The sequence below is a fragment of the Phodopus roborovskii genome, unplaced genomic scaffold (genome assembly GCF_943737965.1).
Source record: "Phodopus roborovskii unplaced genomic scaffold, PHOROB, whole genome shotgun sequence".
Lineage (NCBI taxonomy): Eukaryota > Metazoa > Chordata > Mammalia > Rodentia > Cricetidae > Phodopus > Phodopus roborovskii.
Window position 1 is genome coordinate 4,705,314 of NW_026126619.1, and position 27,529 is coordinate 4,732,842.

The 27,529-nt window shown below is 37.6% G+C and overlaps 1 protein-coding gene across 1 annotated transcript in view; it reads right to left on the reverse strand.

Annotated features, from left to right (window-relative positions):
• Nucleotides 1-891: 891 nt before the first annotated feature.
• The window catches only part of Otogl (otogelin like), a 133,614-nt gene continuing 106,976 nt past the window's right edge, over nt 892-27,529 (reverse strand). The window contains exons 40-59 of the mRNA XM_051206415.1: nt 27,199-27,341; nt 26,959-26,982; nt 26,775-26,867; nt 24,756-24,945; nt 21,987-22,201; nt 20,240-20,381; nt 18,640-18,825; nt 17,482-17,694; nt 17,042-17,146; nt 16,688-16,795; nt 15,442-15,543; nt 14,465-14,569; nt 14,340-14,380; nt 10,582-10,645; nt 9,305-9,483; nt 8,765-8,869; nt 6,686-6,805; nt 5,329-5,374; nt 1,742-1,821; nt 892-1,092 (exon numbers count right to left, since the gene is read on the reverse strand). Coding sequence (XP_051062372.1) covers nt 892-1,092; nt 1,742-1,821; nt 5,329-5,374; nt 6,686-6,805; nt 8,765-8,869; nt 9,305-9,483; nt 10,582-10,645; nt 14,340-14,380; nt 14,465-14,569; nt 15,442-15,543; nt 16,688-16,795; nt 17,042-17,146; nt 17,482-17,694; nt 18,640-18,825; nt 20,240-20,381; nt 21,987-22,201; nt 24,756-24,945; nt 26,775-26,867; nt 26,959-26,982; nt 27,199-27,341 — 2,462 coding nt within the window. The remainder of the gene's footprint in view (nt 1,093-1,741; nt 1,822-5,328; nt 5,375-6,685; nt 6,806-8,764; nt 8,870-9,304; nt 9,484-10,581; nt 10,646-14,339; nt 14,381-14,464; nt 14,570-15,441; nt 15,544-16,687; nt 16,796-17,041; nt 17,147-17,481; nt 17,695-18,639; nt 18,826-20,239; nt 20,382-21,986; nt 22,202-24,755; nt 24,946-26,774; nt 26,868-26,958; nt 26,983-27,198; nt 27,342-27,529) is intronic.

Here is a 27,529-nt window from a genome sequence, read left to right on the forward strand (position 1 = left end):
AGTGATCAATAGAGGAACTAAGTGTTAAATAGTAACAATATAATTAATAACTTTAATGATGTAAAAATATATCTCCAGGTCTTCTATGTAGTGACTGATGCTATGGTCTCCTGTTCCTTATGGCTGAATGGCTATTACTGCACGTGTGGCATTCTAAATGGATACTCGACTAAAACTTTTTAATTCTATCCAGTACTATTTAATAATGGGATATTATGTGACTTTTCTTGTCACCTTGCTATATCTTTTACAATAAAAGAGCATGAATCTAAAATCAAAAAGACCTAGAAAATAGTCTAGTTTTTAACATAAATTCGCAACATTATTGAGTCACAAATGTGTTATGGTAATGTCACGTTTAAAAACTGACAAGGGTTTGCAATGACATTCCTAATACTTGTTGAAGTAGTAAGTAATCTAACAACCTATGGTTCTATGTTCTGTTTCTAAGCACACAACTCTGTAGTTATCTATCAGCCAATTATAACCAATCACATTGGCCAGGGCTTGCAACAGAAATTAAAGTCTACCACAATTTCACCAGCCATGGCAGACTGCAAATCAAAACAAAAAGGGAAACTAGGGACTGAAATGGAAGGAATTCCGTAATACAGCCCTCTGCTTTATAGAAATATTTAAATTCACCCCACACTGCAATTATAAATATAACAGCATTTCAGCTAAACAACTTAAAATGATTTTATCCTCTGAAATAAAATCAAAATTTTCCACTGAAACTATACACAGTTTCTACCAACTGCTATCAAATTCCAATAGTGTCACAACACATTAGTTTTATGCAGCGCAAGTCTGTTGTGTGCCTAAACAATAGCGATGCACTGATGCTGCCTGACATGACACTGTTGTGCAGAATTCACCAAATGCATGAGCTCAATTCCACTGGCATGTGCAGTCTATGGGTTCCTGGAGTATGTACATAACTTCTGTGCCATTTCCTGAGCAATGCAGAGGCACAGTTAGGTTTCGCACCCCGTTTTCACGACAGCACTTGCAGAACCTCAGGTGGCTTTCAACATTGATGTTGTATATGGTAGCTGATGGGCATTTCCCATCACAAGATGCAACACTGATCTGCAGGACAGATAATGAGAAAAAGAAAAACTTCAAATCTGGTCAACACTGGTGATCACCTGAATCCTCCAAGGACTCGGTAAGAGCTTTTTTTTTTTTTTTTTTTTTTTTTTTCTCCACCACTTCATTCCCCAATCTTCTATAAGTTTAAAAGACTGTGGAAATGCTACATTAGAACATGGTTCATAGATACACCAAGAGATGAGTTGTGCAAGCATAACTGAACAAAACCACAGAATAACTTAAAACCATCCCGATCACTCTGTTGCTACTGGTATCTCTTCTGTGACAACAACCAGGCAGAATTAAATAGGCCATACTAAAAGGAGTTAAGTAGTAACTGAGACTACATTCCCTAAGTAAAATTACACAACTAAAGACAAAATGCCAACAAATACATGTAGACTGCATTTCTATCTCGCCTAGATTGCAATTACCAGTGAGAACTGTTGATTATTTATGCTAAGAGTAATTTTAATTCTTTAGAAACAGGATGTTTTAATATTATATGATAGGGACACTCTCAAAGTTAGATAACATATGTTGTCATTTTCTTGGCATATTAGTTTGCCAGATGTCAGTCATCCACAGCCACAGATTTCCAAAAACACAAATGTTCTTTAAGGAACAGTGTCATTGTTCCACTTACAGAGCTCTGGCTTACACAGTCCTGTTTCTTTATGATTGATTTAATGATCACTTTCTGGCACATTCTTTCTTCTCGTTTGCCTGGAAAAACAATAAGAGAATGTGTTTGTTCATCCAACAGTCCAGTAAGAGATGGAAAGAGGGTGGAGTGGTTGGGAGCCCTTGCTGCTAATCCAGACGGCTGGAGTTCAGTTCCCAGAGCCCACATCAGGTGGCTCACAACCCTATAACTCCAGTTTCCAGGGTACCTGACACATCTGTCCCCTCTATAAACCACACACCCATGCACATACACATACCTACACACAAATACAAATACAAATAATAAATATTACAAGCATATGTAAAAGGCTTTCTAAATTTAGATGATGAATATAATTAAATTGGAAATTTGATGTATTTCTTTAAAACATAGTCAGTATTAAATTTTTTTCAGACTCTAGTCTTAGATATAATATGGGTAATATCTTTTTTCTCCTCCCATATAGCTTTTACCTTCTACAATAATAGTTGTTCTTACTTTTTTCTCATTAAAATTATCATTATCATTATTAGCCAAAAATATCACCTATATTTTTATATTTTATTTGTGTAAATATGCATTACATAAAAATAATTCATTAGTACATAACAATTTTAAATAAAACTGGGACATAAAAACTACATTTTCTAAGTACCCACTAATATGCTAAGCATACAAACTTTATTATCAGCTTTTGTAAAACATGAATGATTCATACTTATTCTATGGCTCTGAAATGGCCTTTTAGGATTTCAACTACAAAACACCTTATAATCGTTCATGACACAGTAGTATGCACCAATATGCAACTGAGAATTACATTATAATATAACCAGGAATATATGTTTAACAATGTTTGATAGTGACATAAGCCTGAATAGGATACCACAGGCCAGGATTCAGACCCCTCTCTGTCACTGACTTGCTTTGTCACTTTAGGCAAGTCATTGGTAGTTCAGTATACTAGTTTATAGAATGGTGTAATTACCAATTTTCATATGACTTTATCCATGGAAGTCTCCTGTCACAGCATCTGGGATAGGACCTAAACTCCACAATCTCCACAACATAATGACCATAACCCGGTCATCCAGAATCTCAGGCTGTAGCAAAGCTTCTCTAAAGCATTCCCTTATACACCGGATGAGAGACACCAAGGCAGTTTGCTATTACTCTGCCACTCAGAGAGATTGGCAGAGTTGAGCTAATATGGGCCTACACCCAGTATTGCCTAACAGGATCTCCTTCTCTGGGGCCTAACCATTTCAGGAAGCTACTCTTCCATGGACTGGCTATGGCCAAGACAGGATGAGGGGTGTGCTAGTGTGTCAGCCATCAGTTTAAACACCCAGTTGTTCCCGTGTGTGCCCTCAGAAAATAAACACACCGACTTGTCTATTTATTATCATGGGACCATATTATAGGGCCGATTCAAAGTCAATGGCCTAGACTTTGAATATGATTGTGCCTCTATGCCATATCTAAAGGAGAGTCTAGAATCCGAAGCTGTCAAAGGAATGAGAAGTAATTATATATTAATACAAGTCTCTTCAGATTCTACAGCTAAATTTAATTCCTGTGTTCCCGATAGAGCAGATAACTGACAAACATTAGCCCACATGTAGTTCAGAGAAAACAGAATGAAAATCTGCTTATTTTCAATATTTGATGTTTTATCAGATTCTAGCAATTAAAATGTGCATTACTCTGTTCTTTGTGTGTGTGTGTGTGTGTGTGTGTGTGTGTGTGTGTGTGTGTGTGTGTAACTTTTTTAACTTAAATTTGCAACACGCTTGTTGCAGGTCAATCCCAGTTCTCTCAACCTCCCCTCCTCCCCATCCCCCTCCCAACCCCCCCCATCGCCTTTCTGCTCCCCAGGGAGGGCCAGTCTCATTACTCTGTTCTTAGGGCCCAGTCAGTACAGCTCTTGTCATGGGAGGCAATCAGATGAGAATGGGATAGGTATGTATATTATAATGAAGTATGACTGGCCCTTATACAAAGGGGGAATGTGGAGACAGACAGACACACACACACACACACACACACACACACACACACACACACACACACACGAAGCATAATACAAACATGGAGACAGCCATCTATAAGGCAGGGGCTGGCATTATTCTCTCACTGAAGTCATCAGAAAGCTACTTGCCAACATCTAAGTTTGGGGACTCCAGAGTAATGAAACAGTACATTTCTGGTGTTTAAGCCACCTGCTCTGTGAGAATTTGTGTTACAAAAGTCCTAGAAAGTCAGGCAGTAGAACAGACATCAAGTTGTGAAATGCTAAACTTTTCTACTTTCCTTTTATTGAGGGGAAGGGCTTATATATGACTTAACTGGAACACAATAGAACTAAATTTTATCCCATCATCATAAACCACAGGAAATTTGCCTGGGCCAAATTGCTTAACCTCTTTGAGCTGAAAATCAGAATACTTCCAGGATTTATTGCAGTGGACTCTTGTGCAAAATAAATATTCTATCTTTATATATTCATGGCATTCAGTTCCCAGGATACTCACAAATCTTATTTGCTATATATTTCAGCTTATATTTAGTAATCCATCCTTCTACAATGACATTACTAACCCAAAATATACTACGTTCATTCCCCTAAAGTATCTCTATATAATTTTTAAATTGCTACCTATGTAACTTTTCTTGGAACTTCTACTTTTGTATGCATATAACTTCATATTTTAAAAAAATAAAAACGGTTAGTTGCATAGTCCTCTATTCTAGCCCAGTCTTTATTCAAAATCACAAAATAAACTTATAATTAAAACAAATATAAAATACATTACATGTAATTAACTAATTATCATGACATTTTCTAAATATAGGCTTTAAACATAATTCACTGTTGGCATTTCCTGGCAGTATAGACTTATGGATTTGTTCCATAGGTTTGAAGATACTACACTCTCCTGAATGTCCATATGGGTGTCTCAATGTCATTCTCATTATACACTACTTAAGTTTGTGCAGTTGAGCATATCCCTTGCAACGTAAGCCATAGTGAACTTGAAACTCAAACCTATTAAAGTCCTAGACTAGAGGCTGAAGGGGTGGCTCAACTGTTAAGACAACTGGCTCCCCTCCCAGAGGACTTGGGGACTGATATCTGGCACCCACAGAGTAGCTCACAAGCTTCTGTTACTCTAGTTCCAGGGGTCTGATACCCTCTTCTTACCTCAGCAAGCACTGCATGCATGTGGTACACACACACACACACACACACACACACACACGTAAAACACCCATGCACACAAAACTATTGTGGTTTTAAAGAAAATACTAGGCTTTGATTTTTAGGAAATACCATACTAAAGAAATACCCAAAAATGAAATGAGAATTTATCTAAGTAAAAATGTTTCTTACACCACACAATATGAAGGCTGGGCTACGGGAATGTCAAGCACACATCACAAAAGCATTCCAATGAGGCTTTACAGAGCACATATTAGGGACAGACTGTTGAGAGGACAGAACCCAACAACCATATGAGCCATGGAAACCACTCTACTACTGCACAGACCATAACCTCACTTACAGATCTTGCAACAGCCTTCATTATAGAGCTTCACAATGCCTTCATTCTAGAAACAGACAAAAAGGCAAAGATACAGTGTTTATACATTTCCCCTTAACCTGGAATTGGAAGCCGATTCTCACTATTTCAGCAGCTATCACAAAGCCTCTATAGCAATATAATTAAAAGTTAACAATTCCTAATAAGAATTTCTTAAGAACAATATGTTGTTTAAAACCTGCACTGTCAGGCTGGGTGTTGGAGGCACATGCCTCTAATCCCAGCACTTGGGAGGCAGAGGCAGGAGGATCTCTGTGAGTTCGAGGCCAGCCTGGTCTACACAGCTAGTTCTGGGACAGGCTCCAAAACAATACAGAGAAACCCTGTCTCAATAAGCAAAACAAAAAGAGGGGAAAAAAACTGCATTGTCTGTCTCCACCTTAATGTAAAAAGTACCAAAAAAAAAAAAAAAAAAAAAAATAAGGAATACTTTTTCGAAGCTCCAAGTATTTTTTAAAGATAATAACGTAATGAAAGCTATTCTAACTAGTTGTCATTCACTTTCAACTCCAAAATATAATTTAAACTATAACTAAATAAACTGAATTTCTAAATATCATAAAATGTTAAGAAGATGCTTTCTTTTCTTTAATAAGTGTTTTATTCTTCAAACAAACCCCATTTTCCAGAACTTACATATAACTTTAGTACATGTGATAGCTAGCTAGCCACCACTATTGAAGGATATGACTACAGAGGAAAAAAATCAGTAAGACTATACTATTTCTTTATGCAGTTGAATAAATCCCATTTTTCACTAAGGACTTATTATGTAATTAATACTGGAAGGAGTTTGTTTTAAAAATGAAAACCCTAACCCTTTTAAAGTCTTCTCTAACAGATTTTTCTCTGAGAAAATAGAGTGTGAAAATTAAGCAAAACTACGGGATCTGAAAAAGCACTAGTTTCTCCGGTGACCTGCATCGGAGAAGCAAGGTAAATGTCACCAGATTAGGATGAACTAATGACATGATAAGTCTATGTGTTTGTCTAAGAGAAAGTAGGTAAAACTCAATTAAGTAGCCCATTTATCTAGATTAAAAGGGAGACTGGATTTGCTGACCAAAGGACTTTTCAATTTTCCTTAAATGTACACATAAAACCCTGAAGACAGCAAATTATCCATTCTTTGGAAGTCAAATCTGAATTCAAAATAGCAAATAAAGAACTACAAAAGAGATTTTACTTATGTGAAGAAAGAAAACGCCCACCACGGCGAATAAGCCACAGTGTCTGTAGGGCCTTGGAAATCAGACGAATGTTTGCTTCCTAGATTACAGTTAAGGCAGAGTCTCTTTAGCTACAAGCAAGTACAAACCAGTTTGCATTCGGTCTCATTAAAAGGAGGGCAGATCATGGCGTAGTTCAGAATCGTTGCTCCCTCATGGGTCTTAACACATTCGTGTGTGGTGCAGTTAGAGTGCCAGGTGCTTCCCTCCTAAGAGCAAAAAGGGACCCTTAAATTAATTAAGTATTTAGCCAAACCCAAATCAAAACAGAATTTCTGGGGACATTAATATTCCGTTTGAAAATGTTCTTAACGGTGTCTGAAAATCACACAAATACACACACACACACACACACACACACACACACACACACACACACACACACACACGGAGACAGACAGAGAGAGAGAGAGAGAGAAGGAGGGAGGGAGGGAGGGAGGGAAGGAGGGAGGGAGGGAGGGAGGTTTGTATGTGTTTGGTTTCATTTCATACTGGAACTGAGAAGTTAATGAGACATACAGCAAATGGGAGAAAAGTAACGCAGAGCTACCTTTTTCTACTAATAATCATGTAGCAGCCATGCCAAAGGTCTCACTGCGACATTCTTTACTAGTGACAAAACAGCGAACCACACCCCTCACAACCCTCCTTGCCTGGGAGGTGTTTTTCTTCCTCTTGCTCCCTTATTGCCAGGTTTAAAAGAAAACGTCTGCATAGTGATGTTGGTTACATTGAAACTAAAATATAAAGTGCAGTCAAGCTCTTGAAGATCCCTTGTTAGATTAAGAAACCTAGATGAATCCACTCACTTTCTTTGCTCTAGGTCAATGGTCCTCAACCTGTAGGGTTGAGACCGGCTTGGAGTCACATATCAGATACCCTGCATATCAGATACTTACATTATGATGCAAAACAGTAGCAAAACTACAGTTGGGAAGCAGAAACAAAAATTAATTTTGTGGCGGGGGGTCACCACAACCTGAGTGTGGTGAACTGTACTCAAGGGTCACGGCATTAGGAAGGATAGAATCGCTGCTGTAGGTCTAATCTCAAAATAAATAGCTCCAGATCTTCCACAAACCCCGATGATCAGGGGTAATAAAAATAATATTCAAATTCAGAAAATAGTAATAGCCAACATACCAAAAAATATTGAATTGCTCCATAAAAATACTAATTTTTATTATCCTCATAATTGATTAGGTACCAGCCTTTCCTGGAACTCATTTCTTACATCTGGAAAATTGTGAGAATCAACGTTAAAATTACCATAGAAAGCAATTTAAACAATTTCTTATAAATGAAGATTGAGTCAGAAGAATAGAGAGCAAGAAAAGACATACTATGACAGAGGGAGCCGTTATAGGTTTAAAGAGGAATCTGGCACTAGGGAAATACCCAGAGATCTACAAGGATGATCCCAACTAACAATCTGAGCAATAGTGGAGAGGCCACCTTAAATACCTTCCCTGATAATGAGATTGATGACTACCTTATATGTCATCCTAGAGCCTTCATGCAGTATCTAATGGAAGCAGAAGCAGATACCCACAGCTAAACGCTGAACCAAACTCCTGGAATCCAGTTGCAGAGAGGGAGGAGTGATGAGAAAAGGGGTCAAGACCAGGCTGGAGAAACACACAGAAACAGCTGACCTGAACAAGGGGGAGCTCATGGACTCCAGACTGATAGCTGAGAAACCAGCACAGGACTGACCCAGACCCCTGAATGTGGTGTTAGGAGGACTTAGTAGTCTATGGGGCCTCTGGTAGTGGATCAGTATTTATCCCTAATATATGAATGGACTTTGGGGGCCCATTCCACATGGAGGGATGCTCTCACAGCCTAGACACACAGGGGAGGGCCTGGGCCCTTCTCCAAATGATATGACGGACTTTAAAGATCCCCCATGGAAAACCTCACCCTCCCTGGGGAGCAGAATGGGGACAGGTTAGGGGGTTGGTGTTGGGGAGGGAGGAAAGAAGGGAGAGGGAACTGGGATTGACATGTAAAACAAGCTTGTTTCTAATTTAAATAAAAAAATTCTCAAGTGATATAGAAATGTTTTAAATACAACAAATATATTAATATGTGGGGAGGTAATACACTGTGTATAGGCACGCAATGTGTGCAGAGGAAGTTTTCTAACAGGAACTGAAAATCCATACCTCATATATAACTGATGTTCCATTTTCCATATGAAATTTACAGGATATGTTTTTACAGGTCCCACAGCAGTCATAATCACTGGGGGCTGGAGAGTACGTCTGATGCTGTACACAATGACCAGGCACAGTATTAGCCACACAGCAACACTAGCATTTTCACAAGTTACTTCTGAGGGTGTTCTCTCTGCACATCTGAAAGCATCTGTAAAGTTGGATCTCAGTAGCTTCGAAGAATAATTTACTTTATATGGCCAACTTACAAATGAAGTAGGTGTTGACCTCTCTATATCTACAGGCAACATCCATCAAGCAGGTGCAACAATCTTAGGTCAACCATGCAAGAGAGCTTTCCATGACATCTTTTGAAGCTCAAGGTCACTCGTACTAGAGTGAAAATGTGCACTAAATAAACATCTCATAAAATAACAGTGCTGAGGAGCTATTCAAGTGTATAACCCATAACGTATTCATAAATTCAAACTCTCTAGTTGGAAATTTTAAACTCACTAGGCCGCTGGAGCAGCTTACAAGAATACTTACAACATCACAGTCTTTTGAACAATTCACCATTGTAACATTCAGAGTACGAAAGCCTGTATTGTTATCTTTTTCTTGTAGACATTCTATTGTGTGGCAAAAGTCTCCTTCCAAATACTTTGTCAGAGATTGGCCAGGATTCAATACTGATACTTCTTGAAACACACACACATCATCCTTTTCTAAAAAAAAAAAAAAAAAAAAAATGGTCAGTTAAAAAAAAACAAACAAAAAAAACACAATGTCATCTTTTATATTTACCAATCAATGGAACTTATATTTAAGATTAGATTATCACTGTGATTGACCATAATTTTCAAAATCAAGTAAGATATTACAAATATCTAGCAACCCAAAGGTTCATTTAACATCAATAGCACAGCTATCCCTTCATAGATGATAAAAAAATGTATCTGTAAAATCACTTGTATTAACATGTTCTAAGAGATACACTTTATAGCGACTTCCAGAAGTATGACATCTCAGAGACGAGCAAGGTATTTCACTCCTTCTCTAGAGCACAGTTCATGACCACTGTTAATGAGGAACTAGATGGATGCAGAGCCTAAGATAGCAATAGCAGTAGCCCTTATGGTGGGACTCTGTAACATTTGGTGACTTTAATGATAATTGTGTCAACTGAAATGATTCCATTCTTAGTGCTGCCGGGATAATGCATCACTGTATCAAAATGGAGTCACATTAGAGCAGGCTGGAAGAGGGCTGGACACAACCCAGAAGCTCCCCTTCCTTCTAAGTCTGAGGTTCTGTCATTGTTTCCTCAAACAAAATTCTGAAGCAATTTAAGCCATTGAAGAAATATTCTACATTTTGTGAGCCCACTAAATCTTATTATGAAAATAAAGTATTGCATGCTTTGAAATGGCAATACTAATCATGAAACAATGAGTAAAAATATATTCACAATTTTAGGTAGCATAGTTTATTTTATCCATCTCTCATATATTATACCCTGACCACAGTTTCCCCTCCCCCACCTTTCCTTTCTTAGAACCTACCACTTCTAAGCATTTTGGCTAAGATCAAGTATAGATGGAATATTTTTAAATGACTTTAGAAAAAGAATTCCAGTGCTGGTGTGAAGAACTCATTTTTCTGTCTTATCAAATTTCCAGAACATTTTGAGATATTATGAAGTAAGAGTTGTTTGTTATAATACTGGCAATTCACTTAATATAACTACCATATTTCTAAAAGAAAATACCGTTAAATATATAAATGCTAAACACTTATTATTTAAGAGTATCAAAAAAATTTACCACAAAGATACTGTATACATCCACAGTCACTCTGAAAGTTTTGATCTATTGTGGCAAATTCTCCCTATTAGAAAAAAAAACATATCATGTGACATCACGATCATTTTGAAAAGATACATTATAAACAATTCCACCCAGCTAGACACTTATACTTAACAAACAACCTTCTAGTGAGGAAGCTTAAGTTTCCTGAGTCTTCGGGGGAAAAAAAATCAAATAAAAATATAATTGTGGATTACCCTATTGTATGGGGATAGGTGTGTGTACATAGTCGTATGTCTTGTGTGTGTGCATAAGAATGTACATGTATGTTGAAACCAAAGAACAACAGGTATCTCCCTTGATCAGTCAGCATCTACATTGAGGAAAGGTGTCTCACTTGTACTCATCAATTAGCTAGTCTAGGTAACCAGCTTGCGGGGCAGATCTTCTCTCTCTGCCACCTGTAGACGGGTTAACACAGGTAAGGCATATAGGTGCTGTGTTTCCTAACTCTAGTCCTTATAGTTGTGAAGTTGACTTACCCACTGAACTATCTCTCCAGCACACATTATCCAACCTCTTTGTACTTATTTCCTTATCTATTAGGTAAATCAAGGTGGACACGATGATGTTTATGGTTGGTCCTAAGTTTCAAATCCTACTAAATTTCTTTGATTCTGAGATTCTAGAGAGCAATTTGGAGGAGAAGCAGCTTGCAGCTTTGGAAATGTGCAGCCCACAGCTCTAAGGTCTACATCCCAAAAATGCAGCTATGGCAAACGCATAGAGTAAAGCCAACACAAGAGAAGAAATGTACTTGTGGAACTTGGCTACTTCCTTACTAGTTACACGAACAAGTGCACATTATTAATCTGTACCTTATTTCCCTCATCTGTAAACCAAATATAATGATACTGCTGGCCACATAGTATTACAGAAAGAAATAAATGGGCCAGTGTATATAAAGAGGTCAGGATTGAAGTGGCACCCAAGAGTACTGTATAACCTGTAGCTATTATTATCATGACTGAGACTCAAACCTCACACTGTTGGAAATGGTTTAGCATCCTCTGAGGCAGTGGTTCTCAACCTGTGGGTTGTGACCATTTCCAGTCTAACAACCCTTTTACAGGGATCACCTAAGAGCACTGAAATATCAGATATTTACATTATGATTCATAACAATAGCAAAACTACAGTTACAAAGTAGCAACAAAAATGAGTTTATGGTTGGGGTTCAAGGGTCACAGCATTAGGAACATTGAGAGCCACTGTTCTAAGCAATCACAGGCCCAGGCTTACATTTTCAAGTATTTTCTTGGAAGCGTTTCCTTTCCACAGTGCCTTTAATCTTCATAACACATATCAATAAAATGAATTTGACTCTTCAAGTACATAATTTATTCTAATAAATTAACACCACTGTCTTAATGTTAATTTCCCTTTAAGCTAATTCGTTACATTTCATTGTACCTTATAAGTTGTAATTTCATGTGTTAATTCATTTGTTGTTTTATCACTTTAAAGACAATTGCAAGAAGATTGAAAATAAAATTTTCTAATGGAACTTAAAAAAAAAAAAACTATTGATCAAATTCTACCAGTGCAAATGGTATTCTAAATATGAAATAAGAGATATGCCTGTTGTTTCTGTACACAGGTCTTCATTTTAATAATCAAAGGCATAATTACACACAACTTTTCCTCAAAAGCTCAAATATCTATTTTGTACTAATCCCTTCTCTATCTAGTTCTTTTCAGACCATACCCACATATTTATTTGTAGCTGTATCTCTTAAGGACCCAACTCCACCAACAGCAAAAGTCTTTGGTATTTACCAGTTCTTAACATTACATCCAATAAGATCACTGGTGTGCTCCTGCAGAAGCATACATTCCTTTAAGGTTAGTAGGAAACTCTATCATCTTGGGTTGTTTTCAGTCTTTGGCTAGTATGGCATTCAAGAACAAGTTTCTATGTGGCATCATTTTCTTTCTTGCAGGCGAGTTTGCTGAACCAAGTGGTACCCCTGTCTAACCTAGTTGTTATTGAAAGAGTGTGTGCCATTTTCCATCACCACAAGGAGTGTATAGTGGTTTTCATAGCTCCTAGCCTTTCAATATGTGCTACAACTCAACTTTTTCAAACTGGACATTAAGTCATCCTCATTGTAAAATTGGTTTATACTAAACTGAAAGCAAATGATGATTACATATCTTCTGGGCTAACAGAGATGCTCTGGATGAGGTAATCATGATTGGAATAAAGGCCAAGTACCCAGCATACACTCACACACACATACTCACACATACACACACTCATACACACCCATTGAATCCTGACTTCAATCAATCATTTACCCTAATAAACCTCAACTTCCTTATACGAGATAAAAATCCAGTTCATGAAGATTTGATGTTAAGTAAGAAAAAGAGAGGTGTAGAAGTCATGATCCTACTTTTATGCAAATGTGCTTATACTACACACACAAATCAGATGAAAAAAAAAACTTTTATGAAATCTGTGGTAGCCAAACTTCATTGTCTACATGAACTAAAAATCACTTAGGGGACACAGCTCTGGGATTGCCTATGAGGGCATCTAGTGAAATTTAACTAAGGATGGAAGACACACCCTTAATGACAGCAATACTATGCCATGGAATATGTCACAGACTGGGTAAATTAAAAAAGGGGGGAGAAGAAACTAGATGAACACCAATGTTAACCTCTCTCTGCACCCCATCTGCAGACACAATGTGAGCACCCCTTCCTTCTCCTGATGTTAATCCTTCCCCCATCATGGACCATATCCTCTGGACACTGAAGCCAAATATTTTCTTATGTTTCTTCTTTCCAGACATTTGGTTATGAGAATAATAACTACTATGAAAGTCACTGTAAATCTTCAACATTCTGTGTAAACCAAAGATAACATCACCTGAGAAAATGTAGAGTTAAATGATAGAGAAAATAAAATGCAAACAGGGAATCTTTTACTTGATGCTATTCCTCATTTGTGTCCCCACAAAGCTTGGGTTTCAGATGTCTGAATGGACTGAGAGTACACATAAGAAAAGTAGGAAAATGTAAAAATTAGAATGCCTTTATGGAAAACAATATCTGCCCTAACAAGTGAGGGTAGGCACAAAAATAAATAAGGTGGTACAAAAGTACTACCAGTCACTCTGTTATCAGTCACCCTTGTTGTTTTAAAACATTAAATTCTTGAGATTATTCTCTTTGTATACTCATAGATAACTCAGGACAAGATAAACAATTACATGTTTGTTCCTGTTTCTCCTCTATAAAGTATGTTCAATTTTTAGAAGCATTCTTTGATATGCCTTTTAATATTAAAATAATTTTTTCAATATTTTGCTTCATTTTAAGGACTAGCAATATAATATTAGTATGTTAAATTGCCTGATAAATAATTATGCATTACAGTGCATTGTATTTTATGCATCACTTTTTTTGACATATCTTACTATGTAACTCTGATTGGTCTAGAACTATGAAGACAGCTGGACTCAAATTCACAGAGATCGACCTGCCTCTGACTCACAAGTGCTGGGATTAAAGGTGTGCAACACCTTACAAGGCCACTTTCTTAAAGAAATATAAAAGGTTTACTATCATATCGTGTCAGCATTTTAATCTATTTTAATATAATGTAACAAGGACAATTAATTTTCAATAATTCAGAAATGACCGATAAAGAGAAAAGATACCAATTTGAACAACACAATAAGGCAATAAAAATATATTCTTACCACTTCACAAACTGGCATGACAAGGTTTTCACAGTTGCATTCTAAAAGGCAAAAATCAACATGTTTACCTGAATCAAAATATGTCAATTCATTATTGCACAGCTTTAAGATAAAAAATGAGTTACCACAATGCCAGTTTGGGCAACACTGCCCAGATACATTTTCTTTCACCAGATCCATATCTTTTGCACAATTGAGTAGTGGTGGAGGACAAAGATTTGGCTCACAAACTAGGAAGAAAAATCAAATGGGTAAGTAAATCAGTATTTGTCCCTATTATGCGAATGGACTTCGGGAGCCTGATCCATATAGAGGGATACTCTCTCAGCCTAGACACATAAGAGAGGGCCTGGGCCCTGCTCCAAATGATATGACAGACTTTGAAGACTCCCCATGGAAGGCCTCACCCTTCCTGGAGAGCAGAAAGGGGATGAGATGGGGGTTGTGCGGAGACAGAGGAGGGGAGGATGAGGGAACTGGGATTGACATGTAAAATAAGCTTGTTTCAAATTTAAATTAAAAATATCATATGCATAATCTACTGCTATTATTGCTCTTTATATATATAATATATATATATATATATATACACACACACATACATATATATAATTTGAATTTTCAGAAACTTTAGCTGTGTTGTCAACTTTGGAAAAAAAGTATCCCAGTTTACCATGTTGAGTTGACATCGTACAGAAATAACAGCCATATTGGTCTAGAAATGTTAAAATTAATTTTTTTTGCCATTTGTACAGGGGTAATGCACTGTATTAAATATGTAAGGTCTTATCTATATATGAATTTGATTATAAAAACTAATATTCTCTAAATTAAAAAAATATCATAAAAAAAGAAAAAAATCAAGTGGGTAAAGATGAAAAGATGAATCTAATGAACTTGCCAGTCATTAGTTTGCTACCAAGGCAATGCAGGGGCTTCTTCTACTACGGATAGCATGAACTAAGCCATAGCAGTTGGTCTAGCCCACCTCTTCCAGTAAAGGACAAGGGCCCTGAGTTAACAGCACCAGTGGAGTACTTATCTCTTCTTGAACTTTTCACTGACACATTAAAATATTTTAAATTAGGCAAGATGGGCTTACCACAATAGTACTGTGGACAACATAAATGTGTAGTATTCAGATCCACTGTGAGGAACTCCCCATCAGTGCATTGTGGAGTTGGTTCTGTGCAGGTTTCACAAACTAAAGAATAAACGAAAATCCAAAGTCAGATTAAGCTAAAATCACCTTAATGATTAGTTCAGATTGTCAACTGAATCAAAATAAAATACAATGTGTTTAATTGGGAAGTAAGAAAATAAGGCATAGCTCTCTGTTGCCGAGATGTACAACTTCATACTTTCTAAGTACAATGCAGAAGATAGTATCTTATCAGAAATATGAGGTATTTATTTCCAGGATAAATTCATTCTTATTTGAAGCAAAGTAGCATTGATTAATTTATTGTAATTATCTTATTTTTTTTCTGACTGGGATTGGTCTCATTTCTGTTGAACAGTGCAGTAAAACCTTGTTCTTGCATGCTTCCACAGGTGGTTATTTTTTGAATGACTCTGACAATTGACTCATCCACACAGTTCTTACAAAGACTGTTAATAAATGGGCCTCGTCCTGACCAGCTGCTGTGTGGGAAGACCCATGTCTCATTGATCAGATTGAGAAAAGGAGGCACACGGCAACAGGAGGCAGACAGAGATGACATTGCTTTTTCCTCTTGAGCTTTTGAACTTGCCCCTAAATCCTTGCTGGAACTTAATCTAGCCACATAGAGGCAAGGAAACAATGGAATTCGAGATGTCTTCTGGTTTTGGGTGTGATAATTCTCTTAAACTGGGGGAACGAGATTTCCTTATTATTCACTCTCTAGTTCACCAAACAGAATACTTTGTGCTGGGTACTTCCTAGATGGGTCTGATTCTCCTATGCTCTCTAGGGATCAACATAATTTACAGGGGATATGTAGGCATTAAGTTTTAAAATGGTCTTGTATGCCTTAGTACATTGCATTATTTTAGTTATGTCTTCTAAACTAGCACACACTAAATTATCTTTTTAAAAGATATTTGCCTCATTAAAGAAAAGTCTTGATTCCATTCTTTGGCTCATGTTTGGACAGGTACACATTTTGTTTTGTTGAGGGATAAGTACCACCTATAATATTATTGAGAGTCATTTACAATGTACTCTGCTTCCTATCATTTTCATTCACTTCAGTTTTTACAAGATAACATAATACCACTTGCCACGAGTCCCATGACATTCACAGCTAACAGATGTTTCCCTGATTCTTTCTCTTCTCGCTGCAAATTATCTCTAGAGCACTCACCACAGAAAGGGTAGAAACAGCAAGGGTCTCCTTGTTGAACCTGAAGCATAAACTGGTCTTCTCTGCAATCTGGTGTTGAAATATTGGGGCATTTCAATGTATCACATTCTGCAGAATCACAAACATGTTAGAAAATTTGCATGAGTGAGACAACAGATAAATTAAAATAGAACAATACCATTTTTTCCTCGTTGAATTGAATGACAATCTTAATATAAAGGTATTTTGAGGAATTATAAACTTCACAATCTTTTACAATGAATTCCATCCTTAAAGACCCAGAGGAAAGGGGCCTCATCAGCTATTTAGAATGTACAGTATTGTATTAGTATTGTCCCTAATAGAGTGACTTACCACATTCATACTGTGGACAGCAAGAAAGAGCACTATAGCCAACAAACAACTTTTGGCTACTCGTGCACACTGGAATGGTCCTGTCACACAAAGCCATGTCACAGCCTAGAAATAAGCAGCGGAATGTTATGGTAGCAGTGAGCCCAAGTGGAGTCTTAGGCTTAGGCAGTTGGGTATGGCCCCTGACACGGCTGTGTATCAGACAGCACCAGCTCTAAGGGTCCTCTGGGATTTTCTTGCTTCCCTTACTGTCATGAATCAGAGACGAGACTCAGAGTCCTGCCTTTTGTCATGCGTTGCTGGATATTATTAATAGTTACATGTACTTATAGAACTCATTTTGAGAAAATGACATTTATGGAAGTATTTCATTGCTACCCTGCCGTGGTTGTCAAACTAGTTAGCATGCATGTCTACAAGGCTCCAGTTCACCCACATACCACAAACGTCTTTCGAACAACAGGTCAGCTCATCAACAATGCCCATGACAACTTCAGCTTCTCGCTCACAGATGGGGGAGGGCTCTTCTTCACAGACAGGCTCTATGGGGATAATGCTTCCATCCTCCAAACATTTGTAGAGGGCACATTCATCAGTGCCCCCATTCCAAATCTCCCCAACACTGCGGGGTTGATCTTCGCTGTCAGTACATCCTTTAAAAGACCATCAATGGTTATTTCATCTTCAACCTGAGCGCTACAGCAAATCCAGTCAGAATGTTTTTCATTTGGGGTCATGACTTTTCCACCTACACTATCACTGCAGATCATGAATCTATACTTTCTCGGATTCTCCTTTTCTTCCTTCGGCACTGCACCACATTGTTCTTTAACAAAAGTTGATGTACAGTCCGCAGGAAATATTACTGTTTTCTACATCCTTCCACAAACACTTTCCTTACTGCCAGTCACAGGCCTGTTTCTTGATTTATACTTCCATTTCTATTCTACTTGCCTTTTCACTTAGTTATTAGCAAAATTCCTTTTCTTCTTGCCATGATTAAGACTCATGTGACTGACAAAGTACTGTGCTGCAACTTTCAGAATTTTTAATCTGCCACAACCATAAAGAAAATTTGCAAAATATAATTTTACCACGAACACAGAGTACTTTAAGTGTTTTTCCCTAGATAATAATGCTATCTACCATTTCCTGCATTCTTATTTTCGTAAGGCACTGAGTGTACAAAATCATTTTTTTTAATAATTTTGTGTTCCCCTTCTGACTTTAAGGACTAAGTCCCATTACTCTCTCCATCTTACAGATACATAGCCTCAGAGTCACAGAGGCAAAAGTGAACCACCATAAAAACTATTGGGACTTAAACTGACCCCACAACATAGTGTTAATTTTTAACTTACCTTGTTCTTTCCTAGTCATTAGCATATAATAAAGACTAAAGGCCATCATCACCAAATGCCCTAGTTTTAACCCCAACTGAATCCATACTAGAAGCAAACAACAAACTCATTTCCTTTCCAACACCTGAGGCATCTCTGGGGTCCATTTCCCTCAGCATGTATTTCCAATATACAAAAGATGCTGTATGTGTGCCATTGCTGGATTCCTCAGTAGCCATTTTGTACTTTAGGCCTTACCACATTCTCGCTCTGGGATGCATAGAGTTCTATCTGGCCGGTGAAGAATGGTCCCATTCTGGCACACACAGTCTTCTCTCAAGTTCAGACATGAGGAGTGCCCATAGAACCATTTATTGAGACACGTTCTTGCTTCACATGGTCTCACACAGGGCTGGTATTCCTTTCCCTCTGGGCAGCTCAGAGCTGTAGGCAATAAAGGACAGAATTTGCTAATAACCAAGGAAATCTGTGTGAATTCTGTTTGAGCGAGAGGTCAGCCTGCATTGCAGAGATAAATTTTGCATGTTTTAGTTCTTTAAAGACTATTTTTCATTTACTGCACAACCACAAATAAAGTAAGCCGTGGGGATTCAAAGGCATCCTTCAAGCATCTAGATAGTATTCAGTGTTGTTGTTGAAAGTGTTTATTTAATTTATATCAAATATATATTTCCAAGTCTCCACATAAATATAGAGTCAAATATTACAAAGTTGCTGCTGCACACCCTCAGCTAAACACTGAGCCGAACTCTTGTAATCCAGTCGCAGAGAGGGAGGAGTGATGAGCAAAGGGGTCAAGACCAGGCTGGAGAAACCCACAGAAACTGCTGACCTGATCAAGGGGGAGCTCATGGACTCCAGTCTGATAGCTGGGAAACTAGCATAGGACTGTCCTAGATTCCCTGAATGTAGGTGTTAGATGGGAGGACTGGGCAGTCTATGTGGCCTTTGGTAGTGCATCAGTATTTATCCCCAGTATACGAATGAACTTTGGAAGCCCATTCCACATAGAGGGATACTCCCTCAGCCTAGACACATGGGGGAGGGCCTGGGCCCTTCTCCAAATGATATGACAGACTTTGAAGATCATCCATGGAAGGCTTCACCATCCCTGGGGAGCAGAAAGGGGATGGAATAGGGGTTGGTGGGGGAACAGGGGAGGATGGAAGGGTGAGGGAACTGGGATTGACATGTAAAACAAGCTCATTTCAAATTTAAATGAGAAAAAAATTATATATTAAAAAAAAAAAAACAAAGTTGCTGCTCCATACAACCAGAAGAGATACAATTTCTCCATTTCTCCTTTCCTCTGTGGGATAAATATGAAAACATTCCTTAAATATGTAACTCAAACTAAGTAAGAAAAAAAGTAAGAAAAAGCTGCCTTTAGAGGCTTCATCATTTACTTCCAAAAGATGCATTGCTGAGCAGTTTCTACATGATGTTTTAGGAAATTCTTGTTGATTTCCACCATTCTTAGGAAGTCATGCTGTTCAAAAATGAATATTCAGCTTGTGGTAAGTGGTACAGTCTTGATGAGGTACAATTTCACAGAGTGTAGGGAAATGGGGTATGCTAGACATTCATGATGAACCAGGAGTGGAGAATCCTCTGGTAACACAGCAAGAGGGGGGGGGGCCGGAGAGGGACACAGAGCCGGATCCCCTTTTATTTCTGAAGCTCGGTGACAGCACTGTGACATTTGTTTTCCTTTTTTTCCCACTCATTTTATATTTATTAAGTTACCTTGTGACTAAAAGTGAAGTGAGGAAAGGATTGTAAAGAATAGAACATTCTAGAAGGATCGGAAGACAGCACTGTGCTAGCGGTCACTTACAGCAATAGTCAGGTGTCCTCCACTGAATGCAGATCTCAAACTTGTTGCAAAGAGCTACATATGCAGAAATTGCATCGCACTCATAACTCCAGAGATAGGTGTAGTTGATCCACATTTTTTCACAGAAGTCCCTTGGAGAGACCTAGGGATGCATTTTGTATGTAATAAATGTTACTTTAACTTTCTCAAGGGCCATGGGTTAGCCCAACAGCATTTGAAAAGTCAGGTAGGGCATGCCTTTTGTGCCAGTGCTTGCAGTGCAGAGGTAGGAAGATTAGTGCAAGTGTGAGATCAGCCTGGTCCACATAGCAAGTTCAGGTCAGCCAGGGCTACACAGTGAGACCTTCTTCCAAGAAGTTAAAATTAGCAGGGTAGTAAATTAATGTCATTAAGGTTTCTCTTAAATCTCAATTTCCAAAAACTATTTTTGCCACACACACACACAAAAATTGAGATTTTAAGAAGAAAAAAGAATCGATGCTTTTTTTAAAAAAAAAATTAAATAACAACAAAGTACAAGTGTGTTACTTTTATGTGCATGCATTTAAAATATCTAAACACTTAACATTTACTATCATCCAAATATTGAACTAAACTGACCTCCAGAAAAAAACTCAGAACAAAAACAACAAAACAAACAAACACAAGCACTTTTTCCATTACTTTGTGCCGTGTGTGCATTCCGTCGGGGAACTCAGAGTCCAGGCTGACTGCAGATCTGCTCTTGCCTGTCTAGCTCAGCCATCCCCATGTGTTCTTTCCTAACCAACGCCCTCAGTGTTCCCCCCAAACTGCACTTCACCTGTGCAGAGCGCTTCAAACTGCCTCCGCATTCTCGTTGCATGGACTTCTGCAGCGAATATTCTCTTATCCACATTGCTTCCCTTGTCTAGATCTTTCTCTCTCTCCCCCTTCTTTTCTGGCAATGTGTGCTTTTAGATGCCTCTGATATGTGATCTCCCTGAAGCTGGATTCATATCTCCATACCATGCATTGTAAATAACTGTTCATGGATTCCCCTCCTTTTAAATTTCTTGAAGGCATATGAAGAACCTTATCTGTACATCCCAGAATTATAGCATGGGGTCTATTATATGCTAGCTTAAAGGCTTACAAAATTTTGTACTTGTTTTTCCTTTTTACTTTAACAAATGTTTTGTTTTGGTTTGGTTTTGACAAGGATCTCTTAAAACATTTACTAATCACATAACCTGAGAAAGCAAGAGAGTGAAGTAGAAAGTCCATAAACTGAGGAAACGGGAACACGGCGATCAATAAAACTGAGTGAGTGATGGCTGTGTTACTTACAGGTATATGCACACTAGAGGGTAGCATCACAGGAACAGATTAAAAGGTCACTGTCTTAACTTCTACACCTGTTTATCAAGCGTCGTTGAGCTCTTTCTACTGGGGAGTTTACTCATGGGAAACAATTCCACTTCCCTCAAAATTATACAATTCTAACAAAACATAAGAGGGAAAACGATTACCCTTCCTGACTTCTAGAAGTTTAGGTAGAGGAAGAATCTCTGAACTTCAAACGTACTGACAGAAGGATCAGGGAGAAGTTATTCTCAGGAAACACCATAGCAGGACTGGGAGCTTTTGTCCCTCTCTCTCTCTCTCTCTCTCTCTCTCTCTCTCTCTCTCTCTCTCTCTCTCTCTCACACACACACACACACACACACACACACACACACACACACACTTGAATGCAATCACTCTTTTGTGGCTGCTTCTCACTTACTTTGTCATGGCATGGAATGAAAATGTCTCTGTTCAGTAACTCAATACAGTGGCTGCAGTCGTGTTCAGTACAATTCCTAACAGGTCTTCTCATTGTTACTTCAAAAGATTTCTCAACTTCCCAGCTCCCGATAAACAACTCTATGTCTTCCATGTTGGTAATGATGGTGCCGTTCTGCATCCTGAGGTCATCATCTGGATCATCATTGCAAAGTCCTTGAAAGTAGATGAGGATTTTAGATGGGAAAAAATTTCACTATCACCAAATACAGGCAATGTAACTAAACTGGCTTAAAAGTTGGTTTCACATAATTGGCTAATTGATTTGAATGAAATTATAAACAGCTGAATTTGGGTATCCTTTGACTTTGGCATTGATAGAACCTTTAAAATTATGTCTGGTTTTTTTATTATATATATACAATGAAAATCAAGAAAATCATGTATATAAATATTCTACACCTTTAGTATTCAAACTAAAATGGAATTAAATACCACCTAGAAGAGCAAATATTTTATGAATGAATTCCACTCTTCTGTTCTACAAGGAAAATCTTGCATAAACATAGTAAACTTTTCCTTTCAATAACTGTTCCTAATCCATTATCTAGTTCATGACATAACTCCAGGATCAGGTCATTGTGATGGCTTGTGTTAACTGTTCACAGGATGTAGAATTATCTAGGAATAAATCTATGGACGGACCTTTGAGGGATTATCTAGCCCTGCGCAAGTCTGTGAGGGATTTCATGAGCTGGGTTTATTGAAGTGGGAAGATTCGTGCAAACAGTAGGAGGCACCATTCCCTGTCTTGGGTCCTAGACTAAATAGAAAGAACAAAGGAAGATAAACACAAATACTCATTGCTTTCTGCTTCCTGACTGTGAGTATGACGTGGCCTGCTACTTCAAGCTTCTGCTGTCTTGATTTCCCTGCAACTATACTTGCCAACTGTAGATCAGAATAAATATTTTCCATTAAATTACTTTTGTTGGGATATTTTATAATAGCAATGGCAAAAAAAAAAAAAAAAACTAGGCGAATTTTGGTTGGTATAATCCTTACAAATAATCCGGACAACAGCTGATGGCAGTCAGCTGAGAAACAAAGATGTATTCAATATTAGAATGTCACAGTCAATGCTTGAACTAGGATTGGTGGTTAGGGACAATATATCTTCAAAATATTCAGAGTTGTTGGCTTGCTTTAGCCTTGACCTTATTTGAGGAAGACTAGACAAATTACTCTCCATCGTAGAGTATAGAGCCAGAAACAGCATAGAGAAATGTCCCCAGAGTCCTGATCCAACCTAACCCCAATTCCGACCCTAATTTAACCTGTCATTTTTCTTAATTCTCAGGACTTTATTCCATAAACTATGTGAATTAAACATTTTCTTTAAGCATCAAATTATACAGGAATATCAGCATGAACAATGGTTGTCAGCATCTATGGATAACTTAACATGTCAAAGCTATCTAGTTCTTTACATCTAAACTTTCCTAGTGAGAGATAGGCACAAAGATACACTTTCAAAAGTGTTTTTATTCTAGCCACCATGCCGAGGGGGGGGGGTCACAATACTATGAAGAATTTGATGCCCACAGTGGCTTCCCACTTCCCATCTGGTGTCCTCTCAGTTTGGGCCTCATTCTTTTTTACTAGCTTCTTCATCCAGCACTCATGCTAGCAGTCCTGATAAAACACAAGTATCACTTTAATTAACCAGACCTCTCCCACTGTAGAGGCCATGCACTAAGGCAATGACCTGTGCCTAGCACAAATGTAACATAATTTATTCCCTACACCACTCGTTTAGAACCTAGTTAGCCAAATGGTTGTCTTTACAAGAGAAAAATATCATGAAAATTACATGAAAACCAAACCACAGAAGAGATAGATCCTAGGAATAAAGACAAATTCCCAAAGTTAGCTTTATTACTCAATAACTAATGAATTATTATTTATACTCAATAATGATTTTTGATAATGATAATCTTAAGTCATAATAGAAGTTTATGTTATGTTTAACATATTATTGGTAGTCAAGGAAATATGTAAACCATATTTAACAAAATATTAATGTGTATGTAGTTCAAAAAATGGAATAATATCTTCTGATCACTTCACTGTGATGGGCCCTTATGCTGAACTTTGTAAAAGACAACAGATCTGGTAGTTTCAAATTTTTGTTATATGGTTGCAGATATGTCCACTTTGATTTACAATTCTGAATGGGTGTGTGTGTGTGTGTGTGTGTGTGTGTGTAATACTACAAAACTAAGCCTATGCATAATGGTAAACATGAGCTGTACACTTTATGATAAAATTAGTGTGAATATTTGGAACAGAAACTCTTCCAAGATGGCTTATGTTTTTCCAGACATTAAGATGTAAGAAATATATAAAAGCCTTTAACCTTTGTATGTCATATTTTTATCACATAAATTAAGATAACTCTGGGACCAAATATTACTGCAGTTTGAAATTAAGTGAGTTTAAATATACCTAATAACTTAATGAATGTTCAGTAATGATGACTTAGTATAAGTACTATATCAAGGCACCACAAATGTGCATTTAAATATAATATCTAACCTGAAATGTTTTCCTTACTTCATTTGTTGAAAATCACTGCTTTCTAACATACTTCCACATAATACTGATCATGAGTATCACTTCTCAATCTAGAGAGTGGGCCATTGGCACACAAAGCAATGTGTGTAAAATGAAAAGCACATGAGAAAGAGGTTTCAACATCAGAACTCACCACAGAGCCCTTCTGTATAAGATGACAAGTTAAACTGGGGGCCGAAGTGAATGTCGATGATTCCTGTAAGGTGAGCCCACTTTATGATTAACCCAGTAGGAGTAGTAATCACATACATTGTGCCAGAATCTTCTATGAACAGCTCTTGACTTGAAAAGGGCAGAGGCACGACAATAGAATCCACGTCTACCTAGAACAACACACATATAGCCCTTAGGAGGATATTTCTTAAAGGAGAGAAATTAAAATTAGGCTTTATAGAATGTGGAGTTTTCAGTGTGTGAAATTGACTTCTCAGCCACCTTCTAATAACTTCTACTCCCTCTTGCTGCCCCTTTGCTATACCTTGATAGATTCAGCATTGTCTTGATTTTTGTTTTCTTGGAAAGAACAATTGTTTCACGTATTTGCTCTTGTCTCACTTCCTCAACAAGGTGACCAGACCATAATTTACTAGTCCTAATTTTTACGATAGAGATCCTTTCTCTTCTAAATCAGGACTCAAGAGGAATAATGTCCAGAAGAATCATCTATCAAACTTAATAAAGATTAAGAGTCTCAGTGATTCTACTCCTTGGTTTTGTTTAGATTCTGGACTTAATTTCTCCATCACGTCACCCTGATGATATTAATGTAGACAGCTCAAGGAGACTATGCTTTAAAAAAAAAAAAAACTGATTTGACATCATTACCATGATACAGAACCATGACCTGTAAGTTACAGGAATTTTGGTAGCTACCTCTCTAACCAGTCTTCTGGGTCCCCATCTTTGAATCCTGCTCTTACTGCCTCCTCCACACCCTGCTTTCTTCCCACTCTTCAGGACCTGAGAATTCATCCCCTCCACAAAGGCCTGTTTGACCCTGTCTGTGAGTGTGCGTCACTTCCTTTCTGTATTTTTCTGATATACTACTCATAATTTTAATTCCTATGTCTCTTATTTTCAAACTACCACACATGTATACAAAACCCACACAACTGCAAGTTGATTGATATCAAGATGTTTAGTGCTGTAGCATCTCAAATGCTTTTTTAATAACTGGTTATTAGTCTAACAAATGACCAGAAATTGACCAGGAAAATGCTCAACTGAGGCAAAAAAGTTAATCCCCCTACCTAAATGCTCAAAATAATACCATTTAGTACTTACTATGTACCTTATCAACTGTCAACATTAAAATATGCAAATGTAATCTAAAAATTACCATCCTTGCATAAGGGTTTTACTTAGTTAAACCCTTTTACTATCTTATTTCATGCTCATTTTAATATAATTACATAGTAGGCTCTCTATGGAACTGCAGTAATATACTAATAATGTCTAGAAAGCAAGCATATATGCCGTTCATGTAAGGAAAAACCTTATTGTACATTTTTCCTCGTTCTTTAGAGTGAACCGTTTAGATCTAAGTGATATATTTGACCGACAATTCAGTCTTACATGCTAAACATCCTCGAGACTACAAGTTTTCCTATAAAACCACTCGATTCCTCTCAAGCATTTCATAAGTTTGTTTAGGTTATTGAATTAAATTTGAATATGCTGTCTTTCTGTTTAAGCCAGTACTTATTCACTGAAATACAGTGGTGCCAGAGCTCCCAAACAAGCCTTGAGCCTGCCCTTCTGATGCTCTTCCCTGGCAATGTTCCTGTTGCTACCGTTTTCAGCAGAGTCCACTTTCCTCTTCATATCCTTTCCTTCACCCGACTCGAAACATAAACCTTAGCTCTGGAAGAAAAGGCTTGATTACTCACATTCACCTCAGAGAGTGTTGACAGATAATGTGGCCCTTACTGAGTCTCACGGAGGATGAATATTTGAAATGCCGTCCCGTAAATGGAGGGAAAATATCAAACTTAAGAAACGCATCTTCTAAGTTTCCATGACAAAAAATATTTACCCATAAGAGCAATAAAACTACACGGATATTTAAGTCCTCCTTTTGTGGAAATGGTTGTCTTGCATAATTTCCTAGTCTAATCCCATGTGAGAACATTTCTTAGTGGCATGTTCTTACCTTTCTTACCACTCTATTAATAAGTATTTCATGTGTAGATGTTGTCACATTTAGCTTCTGAAAACAAAGTCCCGAGATTCTTCCAAAGGAAGCCTTCGTTTGGAAACAAATCAAAATTTTATGATGTTAAATAATTTTAGTAATAAGCAAAATGAATTTAAGTAAATTATTTGCAAATACTCACTGGTTTTTTAACAGCATTTCCATTCTGGGGCATAAAGAAAGAAACACAATTACACCAAATGAATTAATTGTCCTTCAAAACCACCAGAGTAATATTGTAAATCTATTATAAACACTTTTACATGAAAAATTCCTTGGTTTCAATACAAAAAGATAGTCTCTTTTAGCATCTTATCATTGTGGAATCCAGGATATTACAATGCATATGAGCTACAGATTAAGAAGATGGATTACAACCTACCTGATTCAGGGAGCATTTTTCAATGTGAACAACTACAATTTCCCCAGGGATTCTTACAAGGATGTAAGAAGCCTTGCTGGATAGTGCCGCACTGTTTCCATCAAATGTAATGATGCTGAGCTCAGAGAGCATGGAGCATCGACCTAAGACAAAGCAACACACAGTGGAGGTTCCTAAATTACCAATGGAGTTTTTAAACTAATTCCTCTCTTTAAAATATACCTCCTTCCCAATTCCCCTCCTACTCTCACATCGTGGTGTGTGTGTGTGTGTGTGTGTGTGTGTGTGTGTGTGTGTGTGTATGTGTGTGTGTGTGTGTACATGCACGCAT